This window comes from Mandrillus leucophaeus, unplaced genomic scaffold, assembly GCF_000951045.1.
Source record: "Mandrillus leucophaeus isolate KB7577 unplaced genomic scaffold, Mleu.le_1.0 Scaffold3, whole genome shotgun sequence".
Taxonomy (NCBI): Eukaryota; Metazoa; Chordata; class Mammalia; order Primates; family Cercopithecidae; genus Mandrillus; species Mandrillus leucophaeus.
The window spans coordinates 11,095,049-11,112,276 of NW_012103142.1; the positions used below are offsets into that span (position 1 = coordinate 11,095,049).

A 17,228-nucleotide genomic window follows, 5' to 3' on the forward strand; every position below is an offset into this window, starting at 1 on the left:
TGGGACGCTGGCCTACACCGCCTGGGCCGCACCGAGGCCTGGAGCCGCTCCCTGTCCCCAGCACATAGACCTCCCTCCCCAACCCGTCCTCCCGGCACTTTGCTCCTCCCCATTCACCTCCGTCCCTTGTCCCCATGGCTTCACCCCTGGCTCTCCTGTCACCCCTGACGAGTCATTCGGCTGTCTCCATAACCTCCCTCCCTGTCCTCAGTCTCTCCATGCCTCCCACCTGTCTTCTTACCTACTTCCTCACCCCCTCAGCTGTGCCCAGAAATCCCTCCCATGGTCCTATCTCTTCTTTGCCTGTCATCATTATCTCTCATCAGTCTCTATCCTACCCACCCCCTCCTCTAATCCTGTTGCTTCTCATCCCTGACATTCCCCTCTGCCTCCCTCCACACCTCTTTCACCTGTCCCCATCACCTCTTGCTGGTCTCCATCACCTCTCCTTACCTGGGCTCCCAGATTCCCACACACACCTGCTGACACCTTGCAGAGTTACACATCAACACTTGTATCCACAGGCCATGATGAGCTCCCACCACTTCCACATACCCCTATGTACCATCACTGGCCCCACATGATCCTACCTGCACTCTGTGACAGATATTCATACAAACTGCACAAGCCCTCCTCTTCACCATGCGCCCATGCTCCCATGTGCACATAGGGGCCTGAGGCGGCAGTAATGGGGCAACCAAGTGTCCCATGTTTGTATTAACCAACCTGGTCTCTGCTGAGCGTAGTCCTCAGACACAGAGAGAAGGATAGTGGAGAGGGAGAGGCAGGTAACCCTCATTTACCTTCCCAGCTCTACTCTTCCTTCTCTTGCCTCATCTCTTTCTTTTTGGTTTGCTCATCTATAAAATGGGAGCAGGACACAAATTTTCCTTATCAACCTAAGAGATCCACTGTCCTAGGACTGGAAAGCCCATCAGAGTTCACCCAGTTCAACTTCTGAAGGCTCCCTCCCACCAGTTCAATTGCTTCTTCAGTCTTGTCCTCAACCTGTCTCCACCTTTTTTCCAGAAGCCCCATCCCTACCTCTCCCTTCATCCTGCCATTGCCCTCACTGCCCTTCAAATTCCTGATGCCCCATATCCCACTTTGGCAGAAGGAGGGAAGTCCTGATGCTCTGAAGTTGTAAGGATTGGAGGAAACAGCTCAGCTTAGTCATTTGAAGAAAGAGAAAAGGAGTGGCAGCGTCCCTCCCCATGAAGATCCCTTCTCCATATGTCCACAGTGGCACATCATGAATTGGAAGGTGTTTTCCACACCTCCACGTCCCATCCTGTCACCTATGGTAGGATGTCTAGATGCAGGAGCCCTGGGAAAGGGGGGTTTATGTAGTTTCTACCCCATCTATAGATCTCTTTAGCCACCTTCCTCTCCCCACCCACAACCCCCAAACCCCAGCCTAAGTAACTTCCCTCTTTCTCTATTTGTGACTCTCCAGGGTCATTGTGAGGGCACAGTAGTGTGCTTCTAAAAAGTGTGAGGGAAAGAGAAGAGGAAAATATCCTGGTTCCAAATTCTGTCCTGGGTTGGCAGAGATCTCAGAAAGTCATGTCTTCTGGCCCCTTGCCTACACACATGCACATCACACACAGACAGACACAAAACACACACAAGCACATACAGACACATAGATACATGTAGAAAAGCAGACAGACACACAGAAAAGATAGACAAAGAAAGACACACAAAGGCACATACACACACAGAAGGATACATGCACAGATACACATACAGACATACACACACGCATACATGGGCATTTCTCAGGTAACATGTGCCTGGCTCTCCCAACCCCTGCCATTGGGAAACTCTCCCTGATATCCAACTTCTACCTGTCCTAATTCGAGGAGACCTGTGTTCTTTCTTGTTGATTCCTAAGCAGACACAGAAAGGTGTGGTCAGAGGCTCTCTCACCCCATGCCCACCCAGACCTGCTGTTCCCTTTCACTCCTCCTGCTTTCTGCTAGGACCCTCCCATTTTCCTGCCCTCCCCAATTCAGCCCACCTCTGTCCCTCTGGAGTGGCCACAAGGCTGCTGTCCATCTGACATCCATGTCTTGAATCTGTCACTTGTGTTCACCTCATCTCTCATATCCTGACCTCCCAACCCCATGGTTGTGTCAGTGGGTTCAGCTCACCCTGAGAAAGGTGTGTGCCTCTCAGCACCTGCATTCCCTTCAGTTAACACCACCCTCAAGGGGCTTTAGTGCCTTCCCTCATTTTCTTGATTACCACATCTCTCAGGGCTGATTAGCAGGTCACGTTGGTGTGGGTGTCCCATGGGTCACCCCTTGGGTGGCAGGTCTTCCCTTTTCACTAAGCCTCCGTTGCACAACTCCATGGACATTTTGTGACACAGGGACTCCCCTAAGGGGGAGCCAAGGCCTAGGCCTCCCCTACAAGGGAGAGGATCCCAGTCTGGTATGCTCCGTTGGTCAGCCAGTCTTCCTGGCATCAGTTAGCATATCTCTCTTTCCCCTCAGCCTGTTCACTGTCATTTTCCTCTTCTTCATTGGTCAACATGTGTGTCCTGTTGCTGATTTTAACCATCTCCAGTTCGTAGTCTGTACCTCCCTTGCACTGGCCTTTATACAATCTTTCCTCTGGTAACTCCTGGAGCATCTGTCCAGCGGGACCAGGAAGAATGCGGGGCAGGAGTGGAGCTCCTCTCCTCCATTATCTGCCAGGTGGTCCTGGGTCCGCAGCCCGCCCTCACAGCCCCTCCGCACTCCCCTAGGTAGATGGCCCCCTCAGGGCAGGCCCTGCGGACACCCCTCCCTCTGGCTGGCGGATGCAGTGCCTAGCGGCAGCCCTTAAGGACGAAACCAACATGAGTGGGGGAGGGGAGCAGGCCGACATCCTGCCGGCCAACTACGTGGTCAAGGATCGCTGGAAGGTGGTGAGTGAGTGACCCGGCGGGGCAGAGGGAGGGTAGCGGGGAGGGAGGCGAGGACCTGAAGACTTGTTAAAACCAGTGCCCTCCGCTCCCCTACCCTAAGAGGGAGGTGCCTCTAAGCTCATTTGCATACTGCTTGCAGGTCATTATTTTTGCCACCACATGTGGACAATAGCTTTCTCCCAGTGCCCTCTCTCCAGCCCCGCCCTCTATCACCCCTCTCCCCGCTAGGTCACGTTGGTCAGGCCAAGCCTGGAACAACTCCTGGTTGGATGCAGGAGCTGCAGAGGCCAGTGTGGGGAGGAGGAAGAGCGGTGGGGGAGGGAGCTTTTTCTCTGACGGACCTTGGAGAAGGACAGTGGACGAGCATGTGTCCCTCCGCTTCCGCAGAGGACGGAAAGGCTTGTGTTTGGGGAAAGAGGCCCTGAAGGCTGCTCCCGCCGCACCCGCACTCCATCTTCTCCATCCAGCCTCCTCCCCTCGCCGGGTCCTGCGGCAGGTGCAGCACGGCGAGACTCCATCTCCCGGCGTGCCCTGCTCCTCCAGCCCAGGGCTTCGGGCTGCTGGGCCTGCTGGGAGTTGTAGTCTCAGCCTCCTCGGGAAGCGGGCCTGCCTAGGAGGGGGCGCGTGAGGGCTGGGGGAATGATAGCGTTTGGGGAGGGAGACCTACTGTAAATCACCCCCCCCTTTTCCGTCACTTAATAGCGCTCTGGTGTCCTCTTATTGTGGGAGCAGGATAATGTGGGGCGAACTGTGGGCGGCAGTGTGGGGGAACCCGTGTGTGAGCCTGTGGGACTGCACCGGAGTGGGAAGCCAGGAGGAGGGGAGGGAGAACAACAGAGGTCAGGTACACTCCGAGTCGTGTGTATGTGCGTGTGTGTGTGTGCGTGTGTGCTTGCGAGTGTGCGCGCCCGCGTGCTTTAGTAGGGGGAGGCTCAGCTCACGGGAGTGCGGGGTTGGAGAGGAGGGTGAGGCCCGGGTGCAGGCGGGTCTCCACGGCAACAGCCATCGGCCGTGCAGGTCCCCTAGAAGCCTAGAAAGAGGCAGCGGTGGCGGCGTTTTCAGAGATGTCTCTGGGACTGGGGGTTGGGAGTGGAAGGGGTGAAGAGGAGGAGACTTCTAGGGGTCCTCAAAGGGTGAGGAAATGGGCTGTTTCTGTCCCAGAGGGGGGACTTCCTGAGAGGGAGAGTACAGAAATGGGGGAGGAAGAGCCAGGGAGGTGATAAAAGGAACGAGGATCTGGCAAAGAGAGGAGTGTTCCTCCCAGACCTCGGGGCCTCTGGCACCCGATCTTAGTTTCTGGCGGATTGGAGGTAGAATGACATTTACACCGAAGTGGTGAGGGAAAGACAGTTTTTACACACATGTGAGTTTAGGCTAGAACTTTTTTGGATTTCTGAGGGAAGGCATGGAAGATGAGTGGGGAGCGAAATGGAGCGGGTAGCTGGGGGGAGGGCAAGCATGCCGACCTCTCCTCACCGCCGACCCCCGCCCCTGGAGAGTTAGAGAGGGTGAGGGGCCACATGCTTCCCTTCAACCTGTTCCCGGTGAGGATGGCACTGAGGTGGGAGGCAGAGCTCAAGAACCAAGGCAAACTGCCCATAGGTCTCGGTGGCCAGGAGAAAATGGGGGTCGGTGGCACTAGATGTGGCATTTAAAAATAAATACGGGGACCAGGCATGGTGGCCCACACCTGTAATCCCAGCACTTTGGGAGGCCGAGGTGGGAGGATCACTTGCGGTCACGAGTTTGAGACCAGGCTGGCCAACATGGTGAAACCTCATCTCTACTAAAAATACAAAAATTAGGCAGGCCAGGCTGCGGGCGCCTGTAATCCCAGCTACCCGGGAGGCTGAGGCAGGAGAATCACTTGAACCTGGGAGGCAGAGGTTGCAGTGAGCTGAGATCATGCCATTGTACTCCAGCCTGGGCGACAGAGCGAGACTCTGCCTCTAAATAAATAAATAAATAAATCCTCAATACTTGGCAGGCTGAAGCAGGAGGATCGCTTGAGCCCAGGAGTTCAAATCCAGCTTGGTTAACCTGTCTCTAAAAACATAAAATAAAATAATAACATTTTATTCATCTTGAGGGGTGCTTCTCAGAATCAGAATAGCAAACAATAATAGTAATAATGACTTAGTATTTGCTTTGAGCATTCACTGTTTTCAGGCACTGTGCAAAATGCCTTATGTGCATTGTCTCAAGAACTTACCAAGTAGATTTGTATTCCCATTTATTAATCCCATTTCACAGGTGTGGAAACTGAGGAAATTGCTTAGCTAATTTGCCAAGTCTCCATGACTAGGTCTGTCTGACAAGAATCAGCCCATCCAAGAATCAGGACCACTGAGCCAAAGAAACCTTTGTGACCAATTCTAGTCCAACTCTCTTCATTTTACAGAGGAGGAAGAGTGGAGGCTCAGAGAGTTTATGAAACTCACCCCAGGCCACCCAGAGCTGCCCAAGAAACCAGGTCTCCTTCCTCCCAAGGACCAATGCTGATTCTATTGTGTCATATTTCTCCTCTAGTTTAGGGAGGTCCTTCAGCAGGGCCTGGGATCATGTAAAATTTAGCAGGAGTGAAGAAAAGGGAGATTGAGAGAATATTCCTATTACTGGACTGTGGGCAGGCCACATTGTGACTTTCTTGGGCCCCTTCCTCCATAAGAAAGTACTTAAAATTGTATTTTATGACTGCATTGGTATAAAGATGAATATATTAATATTATATACTAGATTGTTCTCTTTGACCTAAAGGTTCATTTTTTTCCCCTGATGATTTTTTATTTTATTTTATTTTTTTGAGACAGGGTCTCACTCTGTCGCCCAGGCTTGAGTGTAGTGATGAGATCTCGGCTCACTGCAACCTCTGCCTCCCAGATTCAAGCAATTCTTATGCCTCAGCCTCTTGAGTACTTGGGATTACAGACACCTGCCACCACACCAGGCTAATTTTTGTATTTCTAGTAGAGATGGGGTTTCCCCATGTTGGCCAGGCTGGTCTCAAACTCCTGACCTCAAGTAATCCACCCTCCTCATCCTCCTAAAGAACTGGGATTGCAGGCATGAGGCACCATGAGGCCTCCTTTATGATTTTAAAAGAAATTAAAACATTTTCATGGACCCCCTAGAGGTATCAGGGGCCTAGTCACTGTGTCTCATGTATAAGTCTGCCCTAGCTGTGGTGAAAAGGAGAAGGGATGTTGGTGGAGTGGGTGGTGAAGACACCCAGTTCCCTGTCTTATGGAAGTTCCATAATGGGTGGGGGGTGGGTGGGGAAGGAGGGGAGTAAAGAAGGAGAAATAGGCTCTGCTGGGAAACGAAGGTGGTAGAGAAATACCCCAGGGCACCCTGGGAAATTGGGAAGTAGGTGTCATAAATGTCTTGGCTGTCCCGAGCCTTCCTGACTTATCTCTAGCAATGATTTCAGAACCTGGCAGATCTGGGCTTGAATCTCAGCACTCACACTTTTAATGTTGATGGGTCCACAGTTTCTGTAACATTATGGATTCTGCAACATTATGGATTCTGCAACATTATGGATTCTGCATTTGATTGCCTGGGTTTAAATGAAACTTGGCATTGCTTTTTTTTTTTTTTTTTTTTTTGAGACGGAGTTTCTCTCTTGTTGCACAGGCTGGAGTGCAATGGTGCGATCTCGGCTCACTGCAGCCTCCGCCTCCCAGGTTCAAGCGATTCTTCTGCCTCAGCTTCCCAGGTAGCTAGGATTACAGGTGCCCACCACCACGCCCCGCTAATGTTTTGTAGTTTTAGATAGAGACGGGGTTTTGACATGTTGGCCAGGCTGGGCTCAAACTCCTGGCCTCAGGTGATCCACCCACTTCAGCCTCCCAAAGTGTTGAGATTACAGGCATGAGCCACCGCGCTTGGACCTGCCTTTGCTATTAACTAGCAGTGTGACGTGGGAAAAGGTATTGCACTTCCCGTGCCTTGGTTTTCCTTTTGTGCAAAATGGGGAATCACATGACCTTCATCACCTGTGTTGCCAGGAGCCTTTGGGGATTAACTGAGATGACATCTGTGAGAAAAATATGTGGTTGTCCCCTCCCCTTTGCCCTTTCCTCTGTTCTCGCACAAGCAAACCATAAAGGAATCTAGAAGATATTCGCATCTCCCCAGAGTTTAAAGTACCCCAGAGGCAGACAAGCTGTTGTTTCCCGTGAGTCTGTCTGTCCCCTCCTGGCTCTGAAATCCTGCCTTTAAATTTCGTCTCCAGGAGACAGGAACTCTAGTTTCTCACTGTTCTTCCTCCTTCCTCTTTCCCTGTCTCCTTCCCAGACACAGGCACCTTGAAGTTCCCACCCAGCATTCTGCTTCTTTTCCAAATCTTTCCTTCCTGCTCCTGTCTCTTTCTGGAGTGAGTTCAGTGGTAACCTGGGAACTCCCAGCCCTCCAGCTCTGCCTAGTCGGTCTTCCTCCCTCCATTCCTCAGTGTCAACCACCACTAAACAATCACAAGGCATCTGAGGGCTGAACAGATGTTTGGGGCAGGTTCAGAGATGCAGGAGGCTGAGCGGCCAGAGTCTGCAGGTTGATCAGAGTTATAAGCCAGCAGGACAGAATGAGAGTTTGGGAAGGTGCACAGAGCGGACAGGCCCCCATTGAGGCAGCTCCCTGAGGGGGTGAGCATCAAGCTCTCCATCCTTCTTTCTTTTTTTTTCAGTGGACCTCCTCTGAGGTCATGTACATCTTTCTTAAACCAAACCAGTCTCAGCTTGGAAATCAGCACCTTCTCCCTGCTCCCCATGCCTGCCAGCAGATCCCTCACCCTCCAGGACCCCCGGGCCTCTGAGCTGAAATGATTTTGAGACCCTCCCCAGAACTCAGCTTTGCTCGGCTCCCTGCCAGCTCTTCCTTTACTTTATTTCGGTTCTCCTCCCCGCCTTTCTCATGCCTGCTTTGGGAGGCTGGAGTGAGAGGCCAAGAGGGTCAGACCACTGCTCCATTCCCTCTAGGCCCCGGTCCCACCACGCTCCCACAGTACCCCCTGCCCTGGAGAGGAGGCTCATTCTGGTTGTGGGCATCTGACCTAGGGAGTGATGTGAGCTTCCACAGTGAGCATGGGCCACGAACACCCTTTGCTGAATCCCCTTGCCCAAATACTCTCTCCTTCTTGTGACTCTCAGGGGGCTGCCAACCCCAGGAAGTGCCTGCTTCCCCAGGTAATCAATCCGCCCTGAGGATAGGAGGTCCTGAAATTGGTTTTCCTTCTGGATAGGGGTTGCTCAGTCTACACAGGGGATGGGGGAACATGATATTTGTTGTCCTTCTAGAGAAGAAAAGGTCAAGGGCAGTCCAGGGTCCCCTCAGAATCCTACATTAGGCTTTCTCCATATCTATATGAGGTCACAGGTCTTTTACCCTTTCCTACTACCCACTCTGACATCTGGCCCTGTGTGTGTGTGTGTGTGTGTGTGTGTGTGTGTGTGTGTGGTTGCTCAGGAGCTGAGGTGTCTGTCCCAGGGCACTAGGAGAGGAGTGGGGTGCTGATGGGGTGGGGTAAAGAAGAGAGACATGAGGTTCTCCCCTTCAAAGATATCCCCTTCTGGCCGGGCGTGGTGGCTCATGCCTGTAATCCCAGCACTTTGGGAGGCCAAGGCGGCTGGATCACCTGAGGTCAGGAGTTTGAGACCAGCCTGGCCAACATGGTGAAACCCTGTCTCTACTGAAAATATAAAAAATTAGGACGGCGTGGTGGCAGGCACCTGTGGTCCCAGCTTCTCAGGAGACTTGGGCATGAGAATTGCTTGAACACGGGAGGCAGAGGTTGCAGTGAGCCGAGATTGCACCACTGCACTCCAGACTGGGCAACAAAGTGAGACTCCATCTCAAAAAAAAAAGACAAAAAAAAGATACCCCCCTTCCCCACCAATGAAGGATGCAACTCAGCAGCGGGTGGGATGAGGAGCTGTTCAGACTGATCCCTGAACACCCTATCCCCTCATCTTCATAGCTGAAAAAGATCGGGGGCGGGGGCTTTGGTGAGATCTACGAGGCCATGGACCTGCTGACCAGGGAGAATGTGGCCCTCAAGGTGGAGTCAGCCCAGCAGCCCAAGCAGGTCCTCAAGATGGAGGTGGCCGTGCTGAAGAAGCTGCAAGGTTCGGGCCTTGGGCAGGGGAATGGGAGGGAAGAGATGATGAAGGCAGGGGCTAAGAGAGGCGATGAGATCAGAAGCTAGGGTGAGGGAGGAGATGTGGGGTGGTAGAGGGAAGAGCGGATGGAGCCAGGAGCTAAGGGGGAGGTGATGGAGCCAGAGTCTAAGAGAGATGGGACCGGGGTCTAAGAGAGTGATGGGGCAGAAGGCCAGGTTGGTGATCAAAGAAGTGATGAAGCTGGAGTCTAGGAGACATGATGAGGCTAGGGCCAGGGAGGAGGCAAGAGAGGCACTCACAGGGCCAGGAATCAAGAGGGACCAGGAATCAAGAGTGCACTAGGAACCCATCTTAGGGTTGGAAGTGAGGAAGAAAGAGTAACAGCTGGAAGATCTGTGTCTTTGCCCCTCAGGGAAGGACCATGTGTGCAGGTTCATTGGCTGTGGCAGGAACGAGAAGTTTAACTATGTAGTGATGCAGCTCCAGGTGAGTCCCCATGGCCCATCCTCCCTCCCCTCTCTAAGAGCTTGGGCTGTGACTCCAGGGTAGGGGAAGGGAAGGGAGACTGTGGCCCCGGGAGAGGGGAGTGGGCACGACCCTTTGGGGTGTGGCTGGGAAGAGTATCACAATGGTGGTGTCTGGGATGGCGGCTGAGGGTGAGTCTACACCCCACCTCCACCCCAATGCAGGGCCGGAACCTGGCCGACCTGCGCCGCAGCCAGCCGCGAGGCACCTTCACGCTGAGCACCACGTTGCGGCTGGGCAAGCAGATCTTGGAGTCCATCGAGGCCATCCACTCTGTGGGCTTCCTGCATCGTGACATCAAGCCTGTGAGCACTGCCCCAACACGCCTCTCTGTTCCCTCCTCCAGAACACACCCCCACATCTCTCCCTGGGCCTCCTGGTTTCTCCTCCGGAACCTTGGTTGGGACTTGTGATGGGACAGACTCTTCTCCCCAAGCCCCTCCTGCTCTCCTTCCCAGGCCCCATCTCTTCCTCTCCCCTGCTTCCCAGGAGCATGCACCCCTGCCTGCCCCTCGGCCATGCCCAGGCCTCTCCTCTGTTCTTCCCTTCTGTTCCTTATCCCTTGCCCCTGACCTGAGAGTCCTGGAACCTAGGAAGGTGAAGGGGGCTGGAAAAGGATGGAGGGATCGAGGGAAGGGGACTGAGGGGCTGGGACTTGACAAGGAGTTCCAAGTAGCTGATTTTGTGGCATCTTGAATCTTTGTGCTAGGAAAAATCTACTTAAAGAGATGAAAACTGAGGCCCAGAAAGGTTAGTTGAATGGCGCAAGGTCACCCAGCAGGCCTGCTGCCTTGGGCAGCCACACCAGTTACACCAAATCACACTGCCCTGCTGGGGAGTCCCAAAAATGTGGAGCTGGACAGACTTGGTTGAGTCACCACTTGCTGTGTGATCTCAGAGATGCTCCCCAAGCCCTTTGACCTTCAGTTTCCTGATCTCTATAATGGGGATGATCACCCCCAACCCTCAGATGAGAGGCTGTGACCTGGTGCACACATGTGAATACTGACGTTTCCTTGTGGGCGTGTGAATGTGGGGCTGAAGGCCCTTCACCAGCTGCAGAGCTGTTTCTTGGTGCCCCTTGAGGTTGCCCAGCTGGGGTTGGGGCCCCCAGGGCTCACAGCTGCTGTCTCCCCTAGTCAAACTTTGCCATGGGCAGGCTGCCCTCCACCTACAGGAAGTGCTATATGCTGGACTTCGGGCTGGCCCGGCAGTACACCAACACCACGGGGGATGTGCGGCCCGTGAGTACCGTCGGGGCGGGGAGGACAGTGGAGGACTCCCCCTTACTCCCAGATCTGGGGACCCTTCACCCACTTTTCTTGCGCCTGCCTAAGCTGGCCTGGCCTTGTGTTCAGTGTCAGCACCACCCAGCTCTGGGTCCACACTTGGCCTGTCCCCTCTCTCTGTTAGCCTGTACTCTTGGGGGATGCCACATCCATACCTTGTGATTTTCCTGCCCCCTCTGGGCAGGGAGCAGGGGCAGCAGGCGGGTTTAGGACTGGAAGGTCAGAGAGCAAGCCCGCCTCCTCAGCCAGGGGAGGTGGTCAGGGTGAAGAGTTAGACTTGGTGGCAGGGTTGAGAGGTGGCTGAGATGAGGGCATAGTGGGTGACGTTCTTGGTGTCCCTTCTGCAGCCTCGGAATGTGGCCGGGTTTCGAGGAACTGTTCGCTATGCCTCGGTCAATGCCCACAAGAACCGGGTGAGTGGCAAAGACGGGGCTGCGGGATGTGGAGGTGGGAGGGGCAAGGTCAGGGTGCAGTGTGCTGCTGGGGAGGGGTGGGGAGAGGAGAGTGGGGCAGGGGCTGCACTCTGCCACCCCAGAGATCCTGGGTTGGAGGAAGGCCCCTCTGTGGCAGACTCAGCATCCCCTTCTTCATTTGTTTCGGGAACCCCATCCTCTCTGTTCTCACTACAGACCCCTGTCGGGTGAGGAAGCACATGCGGTAGTTTTGGCTGTGGGACTCTTGTGTGTGTTGGAGGGTTGGATATGGAGCTGTGGCCTTGGGGAGACCCCAGTTCTGTCCTTAGGGGACTGGGTGTCAGGCCTCCCTGACAGATGCCCCTCAGAGAAGGGTCAGCCGTCCATTCCCAGGGAAGGACCTGAGAGCTGCGGGTGACTCCCTCCCCCCACCTCCAGGAGATGGGCCGCCACGATGACCTGTGGTCCCTATTCTACATGCTGGTGGAGTTTGCAGTGGGCCAGCTGCCCTGGAGGAAGATCAAGGACAAGGTGAGCCCCGGGCAGCTGGGTCCGAAGTGGCAGAAGGGGTTTGGGGGCAGCTGGGGCTCCATCTCCCCGTGGCCTCTTGCCTCTAGGAGCAGGTAGGGATGATCAAGGAGAAGTATGAGCACCGGATGCTGCTGAAGCACATGCCATCAGAGTTCCACCTCTTCCTGGACCACATTGCCAGCCTCGACTACTTTACCAAGCCCGACTACCAGGTGGGAGTCTGCTACCCTGCCCCTGCTCCCTAGACACCACTCTGTAGGTGACTGCCCCCAGCAGACCTCGCTCCTGCTGAGGTTCCATGGCTCCGTCTTGTCCCCAAGCCTCTCCCCCTGGTCTTCTAACTGCACTAAAGGCACGGATGCTCTTGTAAACTAGTCACAGCCAAGATTTATCAAGAGCTTACCCTGTTCTTAGTGCTTTTCATGTGTTAACTCATTTAAGCTTCCAAGCAAGACTTTGATGATAATGAATGCTCCTTATATTTTTATTCCAGCTCTCTTTTTTTTTTTCTGGGACAGAGTCTTGCTCTATCACCCAGACTGGAGCACAGTGGTGCGACCTCTGCTCACTGCAGCCTCCACCTCCCAGGTTCAAGCAATTCTCCTGCCTCAGCCTCCCGAATAGCTGGGACTATAGGCATGTGCCACCACGCCCGGCTAATTTTTGTAGTTTTAGTTGAGATGGGGTTTTACCACGTTGGTCAGATGAACTCGAGCTCCTGACCTTGTGATCCACCTGCCTCAGCCCCGCAAGGTGCTGGGATTACAGGCGTGAGCCACTGTGCCCAGCCCCAGCTCTTAACAATTAATGAAGCTGGCTGGTGCGGTGGTTCACACCTGTAATCCCAGCACTTTGGGAGACCGAGGCAGGCGGGTCACTTGAGATCAGGAGTTCAAGACCAGCCTGGCCAACATGGTGAAACCCTGTTTCTACTAAAAATACAAAAATTAGCCGGGCGAGATGGTGGGTACCTGTAATCCCACCTACTCAGTATGCTGAGGTATAAGAATCGCTTGAACTTGGGAGGTGGAGGTTGCAGTGAGCTAAGATTAAACCACAGCACTCCTGCCTGGGTGACAGAGCAAGACTTCATCTCAAACAAACAAACAAACAAATAAACAAAAACAATTAATGAAGCCAAATGCTTTTAAGTACTTTACATGACAACTCTGCGGGAGGCAAGTGGGATGATCATGCCCATTTCATAGATGAGGGAACTGAGGCCTAATATTTTGGTTAGGAGCAGGGCTGGGCTCAGGCACATCTTCTGACTCCGAGGCCAGTGCTCTTTCCAAGCCTCCATCACCACACCCCATGGGACCCATTGACCCTGATCACAGAATGGGGAAAACATCAGCAGTGTTCTGCCTGGGATCCACTACGTACCAGGCACGCTGCTGCGCACTGTGGGAGCAGAGACAGCCTCAGGCACACAGGACGCACACAATCAAGCGGGTCCTGTCAGCAGAGAGAACCTGCCTTGTGCTCTGGAGACAGCCAAGCCAGAAGTGGAGTGTTCTGGGGACCTCAGAGGGTCTATAGCTGTCTGCCACCTCCTGAACCCAGCGCTTCGCAGAGATGCCCCCTGATCTTGGCTTAGCCTCATGGGATCCCCAAGGCCACACAGCTGCAAGCACCCCCTAGGCTGGGGCCCTGTGCTGGCTGCCGGGGATGTAGAGTTGACAGATAGGCATGTGGACAATTCAAACGGATGCACTGTGCCCTGTAGGGCAGCTGTATGGTGGAGAGAATATATGGTGAAGAGAAGGGAAGCTGCAGAGAGGAGAGGATGAGTGGGAGAGGCGCCCCAGCAGAGGGGCAGTCTGTGTAGAGGCAGCACCCATGCGTGGGTTTGGGAACTCCCAGTGGTTTAGGGTTGCCGACATGCTGGAAATGGCAGAGGAGGTTTGGAGATGGTAACCAGGGGACAGATCTCAGAGGGTTCATGTCCAGTCAGTGGGGCTTAATCCAAGATGATAATTTGCATGTTGATTTGCATATCATGTGCATGTTTTCATTTAAAATCAATGTGCCCTTCTCCTTCCAATGCCCCCTCCAGGCCCATTCCTGTCCTGGAAGGTTCCTGTCTCCCCCCTATGATCCCAGCAATTGCCCCTTCCTCCTGGCTAGCCCCCAGGTCACCTCTTTGTCCTCCCACCACCCTCACCCCCTGCAGTTGATCATGTCGGTGTTTGAGAACAGCATGAAGGAACGGGGCATTGCTGAGAATGAGGCCTTTGACTGGGAGAAGGCAGGCACCGATGCCCTCCTGTCCACGAGCACCTCTACCCCACCCCAGCAGAACACCCGGCAGACGGCAGCCATGTTTGGGTGAGTCTCAGGAAGGGGAGCCACCAGCCACTGCCTGGAGCTGTTACCTAAGAGGGCAGGCGGTCCTCTCCTCTCCTGTCTTCCTACCTGGACTCGCTTGGCTGTCTTTCCTATCCTTAGTGGAGTTCGGGACTTCGGGAAACTCTGCCACATCTCCACCCTCAATCTGATCATATAGTGGGTGTCTTCCTCAGTGGGTCCCTGGGAGAGCAGGGAACCCCAAGTGAAATTAACTGAGGCCCACAGTTTATCTCTTTCTTATCATGCATATGCATGAATTTAACGGCCGTGTCTTGAGGCCATACCCCTGAAAGTTACAGCTCCTTTCCTCAAAGCACTCTCAGCTGAGTCTGGGATGTTTGAAATCGATGGGTCAGCAATTTCAGAACCATGTAATGGGCACAAAGACACAGGTGGTCCAGGGAGGAGCTGGAGTTAGAAGGGGCTCTCCACCCAGCCCCAGGAGCGAGCCAAGGAGAGAAGTGGGCAGGGGCTTCAGGGGACATGTTTAGGGAGGAGACTTAACAGGACGTGGTAGCACATTACGGTGCCCAGACATTGCTTAAAGAACTCTAAAGTTTAATCATCAAAGAAGATTAAATAAAAAAAAATTTAAGTGTATATTCAAGGGCAACTTCCATCTATGCTCCCAGACTGCAAAATAGTAATAAAAGAAAACTAATTTTAAAAGGAACTCCAAAGTGATTCTCCTTTTTAGACCCATTCCTGGGTCTAAAGGAGGAAGCCGGACAGTGAATGCCAATGGAAATCTGGCAGGTTCTTGAACGACAGTAGGATCCACTAAGCCACAGAGCTAGATGGCAACATCTCCTTGCGGCCCCTGCCAACTTGAGGGTGGTCTGGTCTCAGAGGCTTTGTGGGCCAGCAATGGTGATGGGTCTAGGGACACTCTTACCCCTGACGGGACCGCCTCTGTGCCTGCTCCTAGGGGTGGTCTCCAGGTCTGTGCTGGTAGGAGAGGGCCATGGGAGGAGAGGGCACCCCTACCAGCCTTGCTCATGGCTCCCTCCTGTCCTCTCCAGGGTGGTCAATGTGACGCCAGTGCCCGGGGACCTGCTCCGGGAGAACACCGAGGATGTGCTACAGGGAGAGCACCTGAGTGACCAGGAGAATGCACCCCCAATTCTGCCCGGGAGGCCCTCTGAGGGGCTGGGCCCCAGTCCCCACTTTGTCCCCCACCCCGGGGGTCCTGAGGCTGAAGTCTGGGAGGAGACAGATGTCAACCGGAACAAACTCCGGATCAACATTGGCAAAGTAACTGCAGCCAGGGCGAAGGGCGTGGGTGGCCTTTTCTCTTACCCCGATTCCCAGCCTTGGGTCCCCGCCCTGTTCCTCCTGAGCACCCTGTCCCCAACCATCTGCCTGCTTGTCCTGCCTCTGTTTCCCGGTCCCTTCCCGCCCTAGCCTCCCTGCATCTCCCATCATCATCATCCTCTGTCTCCTTTACCCTGAGGAGACCATTCGCCCACAGTTGCCTCATCAACCCCAGCTCATGACACTCCCCTCTCCTGCAGAGCCCCTGTGTGGAGGAGGAACAGAGCCGAGGCATGGGGGTCCCCAGCTCCCCCGTGCGTGCACCCCCAGACTCCCCCACAACCCCAGTCCGTTCTCTGCGCTACCGGAGGGTGAACAGCCCTGAGTCAGAGAGGCTGTCCACGGCGGACGGGCGAGTGGAACTACCTGAGAGGAGGTGGGTCTGGGACCAGGGGCATGGTTGGGGCCCAAGGCCCCCTCCGCCTTCACATGGCTGGTCTGGAGGAAAAGTCAGATGTGTGGCGGAGGTGGGCAGACCCTGGGAAGTGCTGAGAGGGTTATGCGTGGGCCTGGGGTCAGACTCAGTTGGGGCCAGAGACAGGGCCTGGGAAAGCCAGTAGGGGATCCAGAGAGGTCCCAGCTCATGCCAGGAAAGGGAATTGGGGGAGTGCAGGCTGCAGGAGGGACAGGCTGGGTGCCTGGGCCCAGGAAGGGTGAGGGGTGAGTTGGTTGGTAGGTGTGTGTGCTTCCAGAACCTCTTCTAGAGACTAATTATAGATGCTTCAAGTGCAGCCGAGGTAGACTGTCTTCAGCTTTGGGGGAGAGGGCCTGGGAATTGCTGGAAGAGAGGGCAGGGCAAGTTTTGGGGGTTAGGGCTGAGGGATCTGAAGTCATAGAGGGGAGGGGACCAGGGGGAATGTAGTTGGGGAAAAGGAGCATTTAGAAGCTAGGTGAGCCTTTGGGAGGGGAAGGTGGGAGGGTGGGAGAGTGATCTGTTGACCCCAGATGGTGGGTGGACAACATGGGCCAGGGCCCGGTCCCCACCTGCACTGGTGGTGGGTGGGACAACATCAGGTGGGGAGGCCCCTGAGAGATGTTTCCACCTTCCCTTGGCCTCTGAGTGGGGCTTCACTCCGCAGTAGGACTGGGGCCTTCTCTGCACCAGAAAAGGGGTCTCTTCCAAAGACCCCGTCCTGGGGATAAGAGGGGTATCCTTTCTGGCATCCACTCCATGTGTCTCCTTGTGAGCAAACTCAGTCCTTACACACTCACACAGGTTAGCTTACCTGGGACTGAAGACCACCCTTTTCGTCTGTGGTAGCCTGGAGTCCCTCTCCCTGGAGACGGAGAAATGAGGAAAGGCAGTTTGGGAAGGGATATAAATGGAGAAGAGAGGTGGGAAATACCTTGAATGAGACAGTCCTGAAGGGCTGCCTGCTTTTAGGGAACAAGAAGCAAATTGGTTTGGCTCACAGTGAACCCCAGTTGCAGGGATGGTAGGGAAAGTTGAGGGCTGAACAGGATATCATAGACAGCAGAGGTTCTGGATGGGCTCTGGGGCTCTGGGGCTCTGGGGCACTTGGGAGCAGGAGACAGTACAAAGCAGTTGGGATTCGGATTTCCCACCCCACTGCCTCCTGTCTCCAACTGTTCGTCTGAGCTCCCACTAGGCACACACATGCAAACACACACGCGCGTGCACACACACACACACACAAGCACTACTAGCCCTGAGCCTTCTTTGGCACCCTTTCTCCCCTTTACATCCATCAAAACAAACTGTGCCTCAGAAAGGAAATGATATCAGCCATTTACATGAGAGCATAAATAT

The 17,228-nt window shown here is 54.3% G+C and overlaps 1 protein-coding gene across 1 annotated transcript in view; it reads left to right on the forward strand.

Annotated features, from left to right (window-relative positions):
* The first annotated feature begins 2,248 nt into the window (after positions 1 to 2,248).
* TTBK1 (tau tubulin kinase 1) overlaps positions 2,249 to 17,228 on the forward strand; it is a 42,750-nt gene continuing 27,770 nt past the window's right edge. Inside the window, exons 1-11 of the mRNA XM_011986769.1 lie at positions 2,249 to 2,917; positions 8,892 to 9,039; positions 9,446 to 9,519; positions 9,723 to 9,863; positions 10,698 to 10,802; positions 11,195 to 11,260; positions 11,699 to 11,791; positions 11,878 to 12,003; positions 13,968 to 14,122; positions 15,166 to 15,397; positions 15,658 to 15,833. Of these exons, the coding sequence (XP_011842159.1) occupies positions 2,810 to 2,917; positions 8,892 to 9,039; positions 9,446 to 9,519; positions 9,723 to 9,863; positions 10,698 to 10,802; positions 11,195 to 11,260; positions 11,699 to 11,791; positions 11,878 to 12,003; positions 13,968 to 14,122; positions 15,166 to 15,397; positions 15,658 to 15,833 (1,424 nt within the window). The 5' untranslated portion in view covers positions 2,249 to 2,809. The remainder of the gene's footprint in view (positions 2,918 to 8,891; positions 9,040 to 9,445; positions 9,520 to 9,722; positions 9,864 to 10,697; positions 10,803 to 11,194; positions 11,261 to 11,698; positions 11,792 to 11,877; positions 12,004 to 13,967; positions 14,123 to 15,165; positions 15,398 to 15,657; positions 15,834 to 17,228) is intronic.